The sequence below is a fragment of the Rhineura floridana genome, chromosome 11 (genome assembly GCF_030035675.1).
Source record: "Rhineura floridana isolate rRhiFlo1 chromosome 11, rRhiFlo1.hap2, whole genome shotgun sequence".
Classification (NCBI taxonomy): Eukaryota; Metazoa; Chordata; class Lepidosauria; order Squamata; family Rhineuridae; genus Rhineura; species Rhineura floridana.
Genome location: NC_084490.1, coordinates 12325950 through 12341430, shown reverse-complemented (window position 1 = coordinate 12341430; position 15481 = coordinate 12325950). Strand labels below are relative to the sequence as shown.

Below are 15481 nucleotides of genomic sequence, written 5' to 3'. Positions count from 1 at the left end.
GACATTCCATGATCTTTTTTTCCAACTCAAACCTCCCCCGCTCTAATTTTAAAATTGTCTATCAAGATTTCGTTGAAGAAGATCTAGCCATTTATTGGTACCCCTTCAAATCCACCCCTCCATGGTTTCCACCCAATTTTCAGAGGTGGTCATAACTCCCATTTCTGTACCTCAACAGGAGTCAAAATCTTGATCCGTCTTTTAGGAGGTTTCCCAGAAGAGCTGCAACATGTTTGTGGGGACAGACCGTTCTTCTCCGTGCATTTAACTGGTGCTGATCTGCAGGGTTGATTGCATGAAGAACACAAGGGACCATACTGTAGTCTTGGTAGGAGGAACAGTCAACAAGTAGATGTGCAGACAAGAGCTGAAATGCCACTCTTAGCAGTGACTGCTGTTTTAAAGAGTGACTGCAATGAACTTTTGGAATGTGTCTCTTGGGCACAGTACCCTGTAGTGCAGAAACAATATTTGTTTTAAGACAAAATTCCAGTTCCACAGAACTTTCTCGGCAGGCATTTTTCCCCACAGAAAACTTCTGTGAATGTTCCCTTCCGCTCAAAAAGAGCTCCATTTTGCTAAGTATTCTGGAAACAGTTTTCAATGTTTGTGTGTGACAGCCACTGTCCCACCTCTTAAAATGCCCCAAGATTGTCAGCCCAGCTGGTATTGCATGATTTCTGTTATTGCTGGTGCCATCAAATGGTGGTTTCAAGAAAATCAGCTTTGGGAAAATAAAAGAGCCATGTTGCTGCAGCTGCTGGGAGCCTCACCCAAAGAAACTGCTGAAGATATCTCTCATCCCACCCCCACCCCACTTTGTTACTGATGGATTGGGAAGAGAATGTCAGGAAAGCATTTCCTCTCAACTCAATGGTTTGTGCTTTTCAAAGGCTGCCTTTTTCATAAGGTGACCACCTTGAAATTGAAAATAAACAGTCTGGACCTTGAGCAAATGAGGGACAGACTACTAGGGAGAGAGCAGCAATTCCTTTTCAATAGATCTGTGCACCTTTTGTGGTTCTGAGCTGATTGAGCTTTGCACGCATCCCAACATCTCTTGTATTGAGTGTCTGTTGATGTCTGAGTTGTTTGTTTATTGACAGATTTTTCTTTTAAAAAATAACACATTGTAGGCAAAGTTAAATGCAAGATATACAGAGACAGTAATACCTTAGTTAACAAAGTACATGCATTCCTGGACATTATTTTTTTAGCAGAAAATGTGGTACCAGAGGTAGGAATAACATGGAAAGAATAGGGATAGGTTCCTACACCTCAAACAAGAAGAGCAGTTCAACATAGTATATTTTATTCAAAACCTGTGCCATCTTATTCAAAGCCTGTGCCACCTTTCCACCATTCCAGCCATGTGTGAGAGATCTGCGTGCAGCAGTTGCAATCCAGCAGACAAGGAGCCACATTGTGACTATGTCAGAGTGTGCGTCCCCCTGCACCCAAAAAGGCTTTGTTAAGAAGGAGCTTCTTTCCTGAAGGATTTGTGAATTGAGGTATTACTGTACTATACATGCAAAATGCATGAAAGAGTCAGGCCCCATGCTCAAATATATTTGCAGCACAATTTTATGTTAATACATATCTATTCTTATGCTGCTCAAATCCTCATTTAATCATGAAGTTCCCTGGTTGACCTTGGGCCGGTCACTATCTCTCAGTTAAACTTATATCACAGAGATGCAGTCTGGATAAAATTGGAAGGGATGGACCATTTGGAGCTCTTTGGTGGAATGGTGGGATAAACATTTAATGAATTTTAAATAATAGGAAAGAGGAGTTTGGGGGGGGTCAGTGGAAGGGCCATAGCTCACTGGTAAGCCAAATGCTTTGCATACAAAGGGTTCCAGGGTCCATCTCCAGCAGCAGCTACAGTAGGCCTGGGATGGATCCCTATATGAAACCCCAGAGGGCCTCTGTCCATCAGTGATGACAATGCTAAAGTGGATGGACCAGTGGTTCGACTTGACATAAGACAGATTCTTATGAACTTATAGCTTTTGGGTTTGCTTGAAGATGTGGTAGAAGAAAGTTTTATTCTGCAAATAACAGTGGTTGCCCAGTCCTAAACACATCTGTGAAGAATAGGATTTCAGTCCACACAGGTACAGATTGTTATAACAAATATACTGCAGTGTAGGGTGTGTGTGTGGATAGTGCCATTATACAGGTAAGTCACTAGGTGGCAGTTGTGTCTGGGTGAAGTCAGAAATTTCCTGTTGCTGCTCTGCTTTTGTTTAACAGAGATAATAAATGTTTGTTTATTTTCCTGGCAAGTGTGCCTTCTAAGCCTTGCATGACACTCTGTAGCCTTGTTATGGAAGCTGTTATAACTATCTAGAAGTGGCAGGGGGAGAACCATGTTTTCTGCCATCTTGAGCTCCTTGGAGGAAAGGTGGGATAAAAATGTAGTAAATACATAAATATATACTATTTCCAAGCATTTCACAATCCACCTCTACACTGTTTTGAGTTTTTATTTTCTTCCAGTTTGCAGAAATCAATATTTGAGTAGCTATTAAATGATGCACCATCATTTCAACATTGTGAGACGACACTCAGCCCTTTATAAATCCAAACCGTACAGTCAACAGATCTAATGTTAACTTGTAACCTGTTCAATTGTTGTTTCTGAACAAAAGTTTCTTATTCTGCGACAAAACCAACAAAAATGGGCCATGTCTGCATTCATTGTCTTCCCCAATATGTGTTGCTAGCATCACCATTAACAGAGTTAAGCCTTGCATTACATTGGCTCTAAATGAACTACATTGGCTGCCTATTTGCTGCTGAGCTCAGTTGAACATGCTTACCTATAAAGCCCTAAGCAGCTTGGAGCTCAAATATATGAAGGGGTTCCACCTCTTGTATCAACCTGCCCATGCATTATGGTTGCCAGAGGGGGCTCTTCCCTTCAGCATTCCATTTGTAAGAGCAGTCTGTTATCCATGTACAATAGCGAGAGCCTTCTGTGTGGTATCACCCTGACTTTGGAATGCCCATCTGAGGAAGGTGTGGGTGTGTCCAGCCCAAAACTTTCCATTTTCAGTGCCAAATATAAAGTTATTTTTTGCCCACGTTTTAAATTATTGTATATTTAGCTGGTTGAATGGTTGTCCCCCTCATAATTTTGTTTTATTTTTGTTCAATTGATAAATACGAGGCTGTCTAGAATGCTGCCTATGGGACTCTGAAGAGCTCTTTATGTGTGTGTTTGTTGTTAAAGCAGAGCAACTTTAAATTTATTGTTTAAAAAAACTTAAAAGAAGTGTTGATTTTTAAAGAATCTTATGCTGCTGTGCTTTAACAAAAAATCCAAATCCAAACCCAGAGGTCTTCATGTTGCCATAGACAACATTTTGGACAGCCTCACTTCTTGCAAACTCTGTATATCTAGAGAATCAGAGACACATGAAAAATGAAAGTGTTACACAGCACAGAAAAGCAGAAACAACAGAGCAACAGAGTCAGATGATCATTTGCAGGGCAAACACAGGGCACTTTATTGGCATCATGCGGAAAGCATCCCAAATCACTCTGCTTCTTACTATTATCTGCCCCCCAAGTCTCTAAACACCCCTAGTTTCAGGCCTTGTATTCTGGTTCTCAAGTGAAGAAGTGAAGTGAATTCTTCTTTGTCTCATGTGGTTGCAGGCAACTAAGAAGTTCCCCACTGAGTCTTTACCAAGCTTAGATATGGATCATCTTATCAGGCAGTAGCTGCGGTTGAGAGCTAGCTGTTTTTCTCTTCTCCTTATTATAGTGTCACCTTTCACCTCAGAAATGTTTCCTTTCTCCTCAGCAACCTGCCCAGGGCCTCTTTCACCTGATCATTCCTCAGACAGTAGATCAGGGGATTGAGAAAAGGTGTGATGGCCGTGTAGAAGACAGTTACTATCTTGGTGACTACTGAATGATTTTCTCCACCTGGAATTAAGTACATCCCTACGAGTGTGCCATAGAAAAGTGTCACCACGGTTATATGGAAAGATATGGTGGAGAAGGCCTTCCTTCGACTGCTTTGGTTTGTAGTATGTATTAGGTTGAGAATGACAAAGCCATATGATAGCACAACAAAGGATGCATTGCCTGAAAAAAAAACCCGCATGAATATTTGGCAGATAAGGGGAACATTTCTGAGTGGAGGGCAGGCCAGGGACAGAATTGGCACAAGATCACACAAAAAATGATCAATAATGTTCGGTCCACAAAAGGACAACTTGGAGATCAAAATCACTGGGGTAAGAAACCACAGAAAGCCAACAACCCAACATGCCCCCACCAAGGCATAGCAGGAATGTTGGGTCATAAGTTGTGGGTAGCGCAAAGGGTGGCAGATGGCCAAGTACCGATCCAAGGCCATGGCTGAGAGGAAGAAGCATTCCGTGCAGCCGAGAGCAAACAAGAAGTAGAACTGGAGGAAACAGGCCTGGAAGGAAATTATTCCATAAGTGGAAATCAGGTCAGACAGCATACGGGGCACAGTCGTGGTCACATAGCACATCTCCATCCAGGAGAAATTGCTCAGCAGGATGTACATGGGAAGCTGGGCCAAGTGGTTATCTAGAGACACCACTGTGATGATGGTGATGTTCTCAGCCAAAGTGAGCATGTAGAGAATGGACAGAAAGCCAAGGAGCAAGAATCGTGTTCGCTGTTGACCATCAAATCTCAGCAAAATGAATTCCTGGCTGATGCTCCCATTGACCATCTCCATCTTGAATCACGTAACAAGATCACTGTCACATAACGTAAGGAATGAGATATAGATTACATGGCATACTACAGTTCTTTCTACACTGTCTATTTACTATTAAAAAAGGGTAAGCAAGTATGCTTTTTAGGCTGGGCATCCCTTCCACCCACTCCATGGTTTGGATCAGAAGTGACCATTCCACAAAAACAGTTGTGCTCTTTTAACTGTAAATAATAATATTAAATAGGCACCACCACCAAACACACTTTAAATCGTGCTTTGGGGCAATTTAACTCTGAATATAATTGAGATCCTTCTCCTCCCGTTTGATCTTCGACATGCCCCTTCCCTGGATGTATTCCGCAAGGCCCTGAAGACATGGCTATTTCAACAGGCCTTTGAGATCCTTGGGATGGGTTAATCTTCATGATTTGTCATCTATTATATGCTGTAAATGTAAATGTTTTATAAATGTATTGATGACTGTCCAGTATTTTATTTATTGAGACTAATGTGACTGCATTTGATACTATTGTATTTTATCCCATTTTATCCCAGATAGGTGACACACAAATTATTATTATTATTATTATTATTATTATTATTATTATTATTATTATTATTATTATTATTATTATTAAATGAGGTAGCCAGATCTTTGTGAAGGATGCAAAGGGGTTTAGGCTATAATTTGGATGGACAGAACATGAGAGAGACAGAGAACTGAGTTTTGAGTCTGAAAGCATCTTTGGGTGCTGACACTGTGGCCTTTGTCTGTGCTTCAACCTACATTCAATATGTATATTATCACTTTGTAAAAAGCTTAGAGGGCTTAACATTCAAGCAGAAGATAAATTTTGTTAAATAAATAATACATAAGTATATTTATATATGAAAGGTAATATTGCAAAACTCCAGGAGCCTCCACAGTCTTCCTTCCAAAGGAAATCACACTCCAGTAAGCAATGTCACCCCAGAATATTTTACCATTGGGGAAGTGGTGTGAACATTTAATTCTTTTTTTTTTTTACAAATATATAGTCAGTAGAAACAAATGGGAACTGTTGTGGGAAAACAATGTTCGTTTCTCGCTCTGGCTCAAAACAAGAAGTTAACAGCAGTTCAGGATAAAAACTTTAAAATAATTTATTAGAAAATAAGCAGCACTCACACCAGCAATTCAGGGTGAGCGCGGTCGACCCAGACTGTCTTGTTCTCCCAATATTTGTACCCCTTAGTAAACAACTTACAGGAAGCTTACAGTAGGAACTCCATATATGGTAATATTACAGTGTGTTACATTGAACTGTATTCCCTGAGTCATGCTTCCGGCCATAGTACATGAACAGCTTATATTACTAAGATGGCAGATATAGACATCCGTTGTAAGAAGGCGGTGCTTAATCGAAACAGTAGATAACTCTCAAGGATGCCCCTCAAGGAGGTGCTTTAGTGCGTCAGAGGAATTAACCCTTAACAGAACATAAGAAGAATCCTGTACAATGTCAATAAACCCTCCTGAGTTGTATCAGGACCTGCACAAAGCCTCCTTATTCTGTTGATTCTGTATTTTTCCATTCCATGGGATTTGCAAGAAATGAAGCTGTGCAAAATGTTGCCTGCAAAACACGAATTAACTCTGTTTTGTTGTTGTTGTTAATGCACAGCATTGTTTTAAAAATAAGTTAAAAGCATATAATTTTTAAAAAAAACAAACCCTGTGTTGCTCTGTGTAATAAAATAACAATGGAGCTCTTATTATTTATTATTTATTAAGCTTATATACCGCCCGACTAGCAATAGCTCTCTGGGCGGTGAACTCCACAGGCAGCATTCTTGACAATGTCAATGTCAGGAGGATGTCTTTAAAAATTGTCAGACACTAAGGGAAGCATGAAGCAGCAAAATTTGAAAAAAAAATGTTGAGCCAAGAATACATACTGAAAAAACTTGGTCACATTTTAATCATTTTAAGGTAAGGAAGAGGAAGAAACAACCTCCCTCTCACTCTCCTGAGTGATTACAGAAAAAATTTAATACTATTCGCTTCCCCCACAAAAGGCCTCTGGATATATTTGTCTATAATCTGACAGGCTTAATCCACTCAGGAGGAGCTTCTGTGCCTGTAATTTCATCCACTTTGGCAAAAAGGGGGGAAATCATAGCTCATTCCTCATTATAATGACTGGACAACACAGAGCTTCATTTTATACAGAGAGCCTCAGAACCCAACACACAGAAAAAAGCAGAGAGAGGAAAGAGTAATTGGGAATAACACTGGATTTTTCTTTTTAAAAATGCAGAGACAGAGCAAAGGTGAATGTTGGAGCCCAGGCACACCCGAAAACTATCTATCTATCTCCATTGAAAAACAAAAATAAAGCAGGCATGATGTTTTTGATTAGATAAGAAGCATATAAGGTAATTGCTCCAATTGCCCCAAAGTTTGGTTTGGGGCAATTGCAGCAGATTGGGTCTGTGAACCTTCGTGTGAATATTGTTACATTTCTAGTGAACTCTTTTGTCTCTCCTGCTATTGAATACACCAATATAGCCAAACTTTAATAATAATAATAATAATAATAATAATAATAAATTCAACTATCACATTTTTTTCTTCTTTCATATTTATTATTTATTTATTTCCAGGCTTTCCCCAGTGCAAACTGCATCATGGACATTCCCACTGAATTCTACAATACTTCCTCCTCTCACAATTCTATCATCTATCTATCTATCTAAAATAGATGTGCAAAGTCTTTGAGGAAAGAGAACACAACTGTGATTTCATTACAAGCAACACATATTAATACAGGCGATGAAAGCCTACTAGCAGCTGTAATATTGGGAGAAGTAAATATCTGTCTGCTCAGAGAAAAAGAAGAGTTGCTACTATCATAAGCAGTCCTTGTCCTTCTAGCCGTCTCCATAGTTTGTCATTTCTTTTTACCTAGCAGCAAGGATACATCTTTCCTGTGGTGGGTTCGTTTGAGGTCAGTACTCCCTGAAAGTTATTTCTGCAAATAACTGCTGGTGGATATTAAAAAATCTCTTCCCCAAATGGCAAATGTAAATTGTGAAAACTCTGCAGAGAGTCCTAGGCTTGTCTCCAGCTGTGCAAGAGCTGATGTCCAGGTACTCATTCAGAATTCACTGTACAGTTAACTTACAGTACAAAGGTATACATGTCTAATTCAGAAGTAAGTCTTTTTGTTCTTAATGGGCTTACTCCCAGGTAAGTGGCTACAGGCTGGCAGTCTAGGCTTTGGTTTATAATTGGGATTCGGAAAACAGGTTTCTTGTGCATTCAACAGCTGTATCTCCACAAACAGGACAAACAGGACATAGCTGACATCCTGACATGGTAAACAGCAGATTGTCCGGGGGAAAGGTTCAGACCTAAACCCTGGCTTAATTTGCTCATCCCAGCTCAGCCAGCTGAACTTAGATCAGCATAATTTATGAGGGTGTAAGCCCTGAAAAATGGGTACTTAGGGGGAGTGCCAGGGATGGGAACAGGGATATAGTCATCCAAAGTCTCAGGGGGTCTTAGGCCCCTTACTTTCTTTAGCACCATGCCCCAGCATGGTCTCTTAGTCTCCAGCATCCTACGAGCCAATCAGCATGAAAGGGGAGTGTGTTAGCCACTGAGAAGAGTCTTCTAACTTGCTTACTTGTTCTTTCCTGCTGATTAGAGCTCCTATTCAGAGCTTGGAAAAGTTACTTTTTAAAACTACAACTCCCATCTTCCCCAGCCAGCATTGCCACTAGATTGGGCTGATGGGAGTTGTAGTTCAAAAAAGTAACTTTTCCAAGCTCTGCTCCTATTAGTTTCTACTTCAAAAAGCCAAGCTGTGGTGAGTGAGAATTCTGTAACTGCAAAATGAGAGACAGTGAATCCTGATGGTAGCATCCCATCTACATCATCAAGCAGTTTGGTAGCATCAGGAGATAAACATGTAGACCAGAGCCTGGAAAAGTTACTTTTTTGAACTACAACTCCCATCGGCCCAATCCAGTGGCCATGCTGGCTGTGGCTGATGGGAGTTGTAGTTCAAAAAAGTAACTTTTCCAAGCTCTGATGTAGACACTGAATTCAGCAATAACTGTGACAGTGAGAGAAGGACAGTCAAATTCTGACAGTGGTAGAGAAACAGAAAGCAGTATTCAAGCCTGGCCAGATTGTTCTATAATCTTATAAGGGAGCATTGCTGTGAAAGGGGCATGGCTGTGACTATTACGAAGGGACTCTGCACTTCTGAATTTGCCACTACGCTTCTGGGTAGGAACGAGGGGGGAACCTACCACGGATCCTAACTCTGTTCAGCTCACTTATGTGACCTGGAAACCTCGGCAAACTTAGATCAGCAAAATGGTCTTGTAGATCAACCTGTATTTTCCAGGCTTGTTTTCCTGGCTTGGGCTGTCCCAGCCAGCAGTATCCTAGCTCCCGAAGATGGACTGGATCTGGCAATCCCAAGGAATTCTGGGAATTGTAACCATATGAGGTGAAAAGGGGTCTCCTCCTAACAACTCTCCACCCTCTTCACAAACTACAGTTCCCAGGATACCTCGGGGGAAGACATGAACATTTGAAGTAATATAATACTGCTTTAAATGTATAGTGCAGTTTGGGCCTCAGTTTCTTATTTTTCCAATCTTCAGTTCTCCACATTTCCACATCCATTTGCAATTTTTAAATGAGAAAGTCCTCATGAAGTCCACTAAATTCTCTGCACACATGATTGCATGCAATTTTGCCTAATATATACATTTTGGAAAACCAATTTTCCCTAATATAATGCATTCTTATGCACGTTACCACAGTATGTGCGTTTACCATACGTACATTGCTTGGCCAAATAACTATATTGCAAAAAAGTGTGAGTTTTAAGGATGACTGTGTTTCAGTTCTCATATTGTTTCACCTTTGTATGTAAACTGAATCAAATTTCTCCCCCATACCTAATGCCTACCCATGCCTACTTTTATAGTTACAATGTTTTCCATACAAACAGCAATAAAATTATATTTTACTAGGGGCTCCACCTCTGCTTGCTTCGCTCACCAATCCTGCCCGCTGTTGCCAGCTCACCCAACACATGGGTTGCCAGTGCTCCCTCATCTCCTTCCCTGGGTCACCAGCACTCCCCCTTTTCATCGCCACAGATAAGGCAGAGGAAGATTTCCCACAACTGCCTTGGCTATAGGTTTCCATCAGGGTGAGAATCACAACATCATCGGATAGCGCAACAAAGAAGGCATTGCCTTAAAAAAGAACATGCATGAATATCTGGCAGACAAGGAGGACATTTCCAAGTGGAGGGCAGGCTAAGGACAGGATGGGCCCAGGATCACACAAAAATGGTCAATAATGTTAGGACCACAGGAGGACAACTTGGAGATCAGAATCACTGGGATAGCGTAACCTCTGACATCCCTTTCAATTGGTGAACCCGCTTCACATGAGTAATGCATGAAGGAGCGATGGTCATCCTATGTTTGCTGTGTGAGGCCATATTAATGCACACTCCCGGCTTCCATCCACAATGAGAAGCTCTAAAGGCAGAGCAACTGGGCTTGGCTTATTTGGAAGAGAGCACTGGAGAATCACTCTGGTGTTCGGGGTTTTTTTGGGGGTAATATTTTATTTATTTACAAATATGGCATATACTACCCTCCTCTTATGAGCCTTTAGTCATGTCTATTAACTTCCATGAGTCTACTTTGAATAGGGCTAGCACTGAATACCTAATAATAACAGCAGCAGTAGCAAAAAGAACAATATACATTTCATTTCATGGAACACAAACATCACACAATTAACAGTAGCAGCCGTGGCATTTTATTACAGAAATCAAATCATTTCAACTCCAATGGAAAGTGCTCACACAACCTTGAGAGTCTGGGTTATTTTGGTTCGCAAAGGAAGGAAGGAACTTTCTTGTAGTCCAGTGCAGTTGCCAGGCAACCAACAAGTTCCTCACTGAATCTTTTCCCAGCTTAGATTTCTGGCAAAATCACTGGGTGATATAACACACAAGGGAGGAGGGGTGCCACTCTAACTGAGCTCCGAATATTAATCTCCTCAGTTGGGTGGATGAGTGCTTTGTTTTTGTGATTCCTCTCCTTGTTAAACTGCCACCGTTCTCCTCAGAAGTCTTTCCTTTCTCTTCAGCAGCCTATCCAGAGCCTCTTTCACCTGATCGTTTCTCAGACAGTAGATCATGGGGTTGAGAAAGGGTATAACTGCAGCATAGAAGGTAGTTACTACCTTTGTGACTGTTGACTGGCTTTCTCCACCTGGAATTAAATACATGGCTACTGCTGTGCCATAGAAAAGGGTCACCACCATGATATGGAAAGATATGGTGGAGAAGGCCTTCCTTCGGCGGCCTGGGCTAGACGTTTTCATCAGGCTGAGAATCACAATGCTGTATGATAGTACAACAAAAGATACATTAATTAAAACCAGAGTATTCATGAAAATTTGGCAGACAAGGGGAATGTTTCCGAATGGAGGGCAGGCCACGGACAGAATTGGCCCAACATCACACAAAAAATGGTCAATAATGTTAGGTCCACAGAAGGACAACTTGGAGATCAAAATCAGAGGGATGGGGTAACACAGGAAGCCAACAACCCAACATGTCCCTACCAGGGAATAGCAGGACTGTTGCGTCATAAGTTGTGGGTAGCGCAGTGGGTGGCAAATGGCCAAATATCGATCCAAGGCCATGGCTGAGAGGAAGAAGCATTCGGTGCATCCAAGAGAGAAGGAGATGTAGAACTGGAGGAAGCAGGCCTGGAAAGAGATAATCTCACGAGGGGAAGCCAGGTCAAAGAGCATGCGGGGCACAGTGGTGGTCACATAGCATATCTCCAGCCAGGAGAAGTTGCTCAGCAGGATGTACATGGGAAGCTGGGCCAAGTGGTTATCGAGGGACACCACAGTGATGATGGTGATGTTCTCTCCCAAGGTCAGTATGTAGAGAATGGCAAACAGGATGAGGAGCAGGAATCGCTTCTGCTGCTGCTCAGCTTCAAATCCTAGCAAAATGAATTCCTGGACTGTGGTTGCATTGTCCATCTCCATCTGGAATCACATAATAGAATCACTGTGATGTACTCTAAGGTCTGAGGTACAATATTACTTAGTGTACCCTAATCTTCCCTTCCTGTTTCCCTTGAAAGAGAAAGGCTAAGCAGGCATGTAGTTGAGGCAGTGAGGGCTGGTCCATTCAGACTAATGGAGCACTGCCCTACCAAGCTCAGTCTGCCCTCATCTAGCCACCACCTGCCTGTCGTCTTACTTACAACCAGGCCAGGGGGTGGCACTGCCTATCAGCTTCCTCCTCCTCAGTCTCAAGGTTGCCCTGGCAGAACCCACCAGTCCTAGCGGCCACTGAATTTAGGGAGTGCAGCAGGGCATTCCTTCACCCACTCCATATTTCAGATCAGAAGTGATCATTCCTCGGGAGCAGTTATGCTTCTGGTTCACCATACATTGCAATATATATATATATATATATATATATTAAAGAAAGACAACAAGTGCACTTAAAAGAGATTGTTTGGGGGCAACAACTCTGACCCTATCCAGGAGCCTCGCTGTAAACCTGCTGTGCATATTTCTCCAGTCCCTGAAATCCTCCCTCTGTCACTGAATGCTTAAACGACACCAAGCCAATCAGTTATTCCTTCTTTTAAAGGGTAAAACACACGCGACCCAAAATATAGAGTGTGTCCTTATACTGAGTGAGAACATTGGCCCCTCTAGCAGCCTACACTGACTGGCTATGGCTTGCCACAGTTTCAGACAAGGGGATCTTTCCCAGCACTACCCGGAGATGCCAGGGATTGAACCTGGAACCCTCTGCATGGTAAGCAGATGCTCTACCACTGAGCTACAGCCCTTCTCCTAAACATCTCACCTGAGAGCATATATGTGAGCTTTCACGCAGTGGTTCCTAAAGTTTTTTTTCCCCATGGGCTACTTGAAAATTGCTGATGGTCTTGGTGGACTACTTAATGATTTTTCATTGTAGCAATTGTACAGTTGTAGCACTTGTAATGCACAATGCTTGGTGGTGTGTGGTTATTAAAGTACAATTATTGCTTCTTTTATTTGTTATATTGAATTTCATTATATATTTAATGTACCACAGACCACCTGAATGAAGCTTGAGGACCACTGATGGTTCACAGACCATATTCTCTGCCTTGAAGATATATAATAATTAAACTATCTGTTATTTGAAATGTGTTGTGAGATAGCTTTCTCTGAAATATGTTCCATAAAATAGATGCAATGCTATTTTTATATGCACCACATTTCCCTGCATGGAGATATGTCCAGAGGCAGGTCTGAAGAACCTTGTTTTTTAAACCTTGTTTTTTAAACCTAGTTTTTTTTTAAAAAATCTGTTTTTAAATTTGTATACTTGTTTTTAAAGTTTTTAATTGTTGCAAACCGCCCAGGGAGCTTCAGCGACGAGGCGGTATACAAATGTAATAAATAATAATAATACATAAACTAAGAGTACTTGGAGGCGTCTAGTGTCTTTACACTATGCTCTTGGTTTGCATTTACAAACACACAAGCAAAGGGATCCGATTGCTTCCTACTCACGTTTCCATTATCTTGGCAACAGACCCCATTTCTGTACCTCAGTAGGTCTCAGTGTTTTCCTCCATTCAGCAGAAGGCTCACACTAAGTCCTGTGTCAGAATTTAGGATGGAGGGATGCCACTCACCTTGTCTTATATTGGCACCCATCTGCACTATTGTTGGAGCGAAGGACATCATCTTGTGGGTTTGGAAGAAGAAAGATGTAAGGTGTGTGTGTGTGTGCGTGCTTGCAACCAACATTCAACACCACTGGTTAATATCAGCTTCAGTTTTAATCACTGACTGAAACTATCTTGGGAACTCATCTCTCAGGAACTATACTGTTTTTCATCCAAACAAGAACTGTTTGGAGACAAGATTTCACCTATTTCCAGCTCCTATTAAATGTACAAATTAAGTAGGGTCACCTTTAAATGTGAACTGAATCATTTTGTTTCCTCCATGCCAACTCCTTCCCTTATTAAATTGTATCTAAATGCACTAATAGACAAAAGACCTTGTGGTTTAAGAACGTACCTATAGCCAACATATATATCTATCAAACTTTAAAAAGCAGGGAACTTGGGCAGCTATAGTGAATGCACCATAGGAGCAGGAGACCCGACCTCTTCTCTGAGATACTGTACTGCCCTACAAATTTGTCAAAATGCAAATACAATTTGGGTTGGTCTTGCACAGTCCAATCTAGGGTTGCCAGGCTCAGGGCCTGAGAATGATTCTGTATCTTTAAGAGAAGAGCAAATTCAGCCAAGTGCAGGTTTTCTTGCAATACTGTAATGGGAAAAACCACAAGTTGAACTTCTCCCTTCCCCCTGCACAACTTTTAAAGATACAGAAGACCTCTTGGCTGCCAGGTTGCGTTACTATAGGATGGTGGCAGATAGCAGTAATAAGACCATTGCTGGCTGGGAGGTGAACAATATCTTTAGCCTCCCCAGCCCTTCTTTACTGCACCTGCTCCTGTACCTGGAGAACTACAGCCTATTGAGGAGCCAGAAGGTTGAGCTAGTCAACACCACCTTCGAGAGCAACTCTAAGAACTTTGGCACAGCAAATTAAACCAGAACTATCACTAGAAGCTAAAATGATGAAACTGAGGATATCATACTTTGGACACATAATGAAAAGACAGGATTCATTAGAAAAGATAATAATGTTGGGGAAAACAGAAGGGAGTAGGAAAAGAGGAAGGCTAAAGAGATGGACTGATTCCATAAAGGAAGCCACAGACCTGAACTTACAAGATCTGAACAGGGTGGTTCATGACAGATGCTCTTGGAGGTCGCTGATTCATAGGGTCGCCATAAGTTGTAATCGACTTGGAGGCACAAAACAACAACAAACAGCTGCTTCCAGGGGGAAACCTATTGTGTGGATTCTTGTTTGTGGTTGGCAATGGTCGCTGTGGTGAGAGCACAAATGTAACTTATGAATGTAGAAAGTGGGAATTATGGTGTGCCTGGGTTTTGTTATGTTATATTTTATTGATTTATTGGATTATGCATTTTAATTTGTACTCAATGCAAATTTATTATAGTCTCTACTCTGTTATTCTGTTCACTGCTTTGGGGGACTTGGCCAAAAAGGTACATAAATAAATCAACAAATGAATGAATGAATTTGAAATAAGTCACCAAATAGCTTTCTTTGAAATGTCTATGTTTATATGCTCTGCACTTCATAAGAACATAAGGACAGCTTGATGAGTCAGGCCATAATCCCATCTAGCCCAGCATCTTGTCCTTACATTGGCCAGCCAGATGCCTGTGGGAACTCTGCAACAGGGCTGGCCCCAGGTATGTAGGGCCCTTGGGCACCACCTTGCCCCGGGCCTCGGGGCTCCCCTTCTGTGATTGGCAGGGATGTGCACGCGTAGCACGATGCATGCCATCAACCAAGATGGCAACAGAGGCTTCAGCCCCTTAGTTGAACCTCTGCTGCCATCTTAGTTAAGAGCAGCCCTCCACGTGCTGTGTGGGCAGCCACAAAACACAGCCATGAAAGGTAGCTTGAACGAGGGAAATGTGGGAGCTCCGAAGCTCCCACCCTTCTATCCCTGGCAGTGATCCTGCCAGGCCGCCCTTTATTATCCATAATAATAACCATTATTATCTGGCCAACCTCCTGAGGGCCACATG

The 15481-nt window shown here is 41.8% G+C and overlaps 2 protein-coding genes and 1 non-coding gene across 3 annotated transcripts; all 3 read right to left on the bottom strand.

Annotated features, from left to right (window-relative positions):
• Window positions 1-3787: 3787 nt before the first annotated feature.
• On the bottom strand, window positions 3788-4732 carry LOC133367389 (olfactory receptor 11H6-like). Its single transcript, XM_061591491.1, has one exon. The coding sequence runs from the start codon at window positions 4730-4732 to the stop codon at window positions 3788-3790; it is 945 nt and encodes a 314-aa protein (XP_061447475.1).
• A 6112-nt stretch (window positions 4733-10844) lies between these two features.
• LOC133367387 (olfactory receptor 11H6-like) lies at window positions 10845-11807 on the bottom strand. The gene has a single exon (XM_061591489.1). The coding sequence runs from the start codon at window positions 11805-11807 to the stop codon at window positions 10845-10847; it is 963 nt and encodes a 320-aa protein (XP_061447473.1).
• A 749-nt stretch (window positions 11808-12556) lies between these two features.
• On the bottom strand, window positions 12557-12633 carry TRNAG-ACC (transfer RNA glycine (anticodon ACC)). Its single transcript has one exon. It is a non-coding gene; the product is annotated as a tRNA-Gly (tRNA).
• Window positions 12634-15481: the final 2848 nt, after the last annotated feature.

Coding starts and splice junctions, on each gene's coding strand:
- LOC133367389 (XM_061591491.1), bottom strand. CDS start 4,732: ATGGAGATGGTCAATGGGAGCATCAGCCAGGAATTCATTTTGCTGAGA.
- LOC133367387 (XM_061591489.1), bottom strand. CDS start 11,807: ATGGAGATGGACAATGCAACCACAGTCCAGGAATTCATTTTGCTAGGA.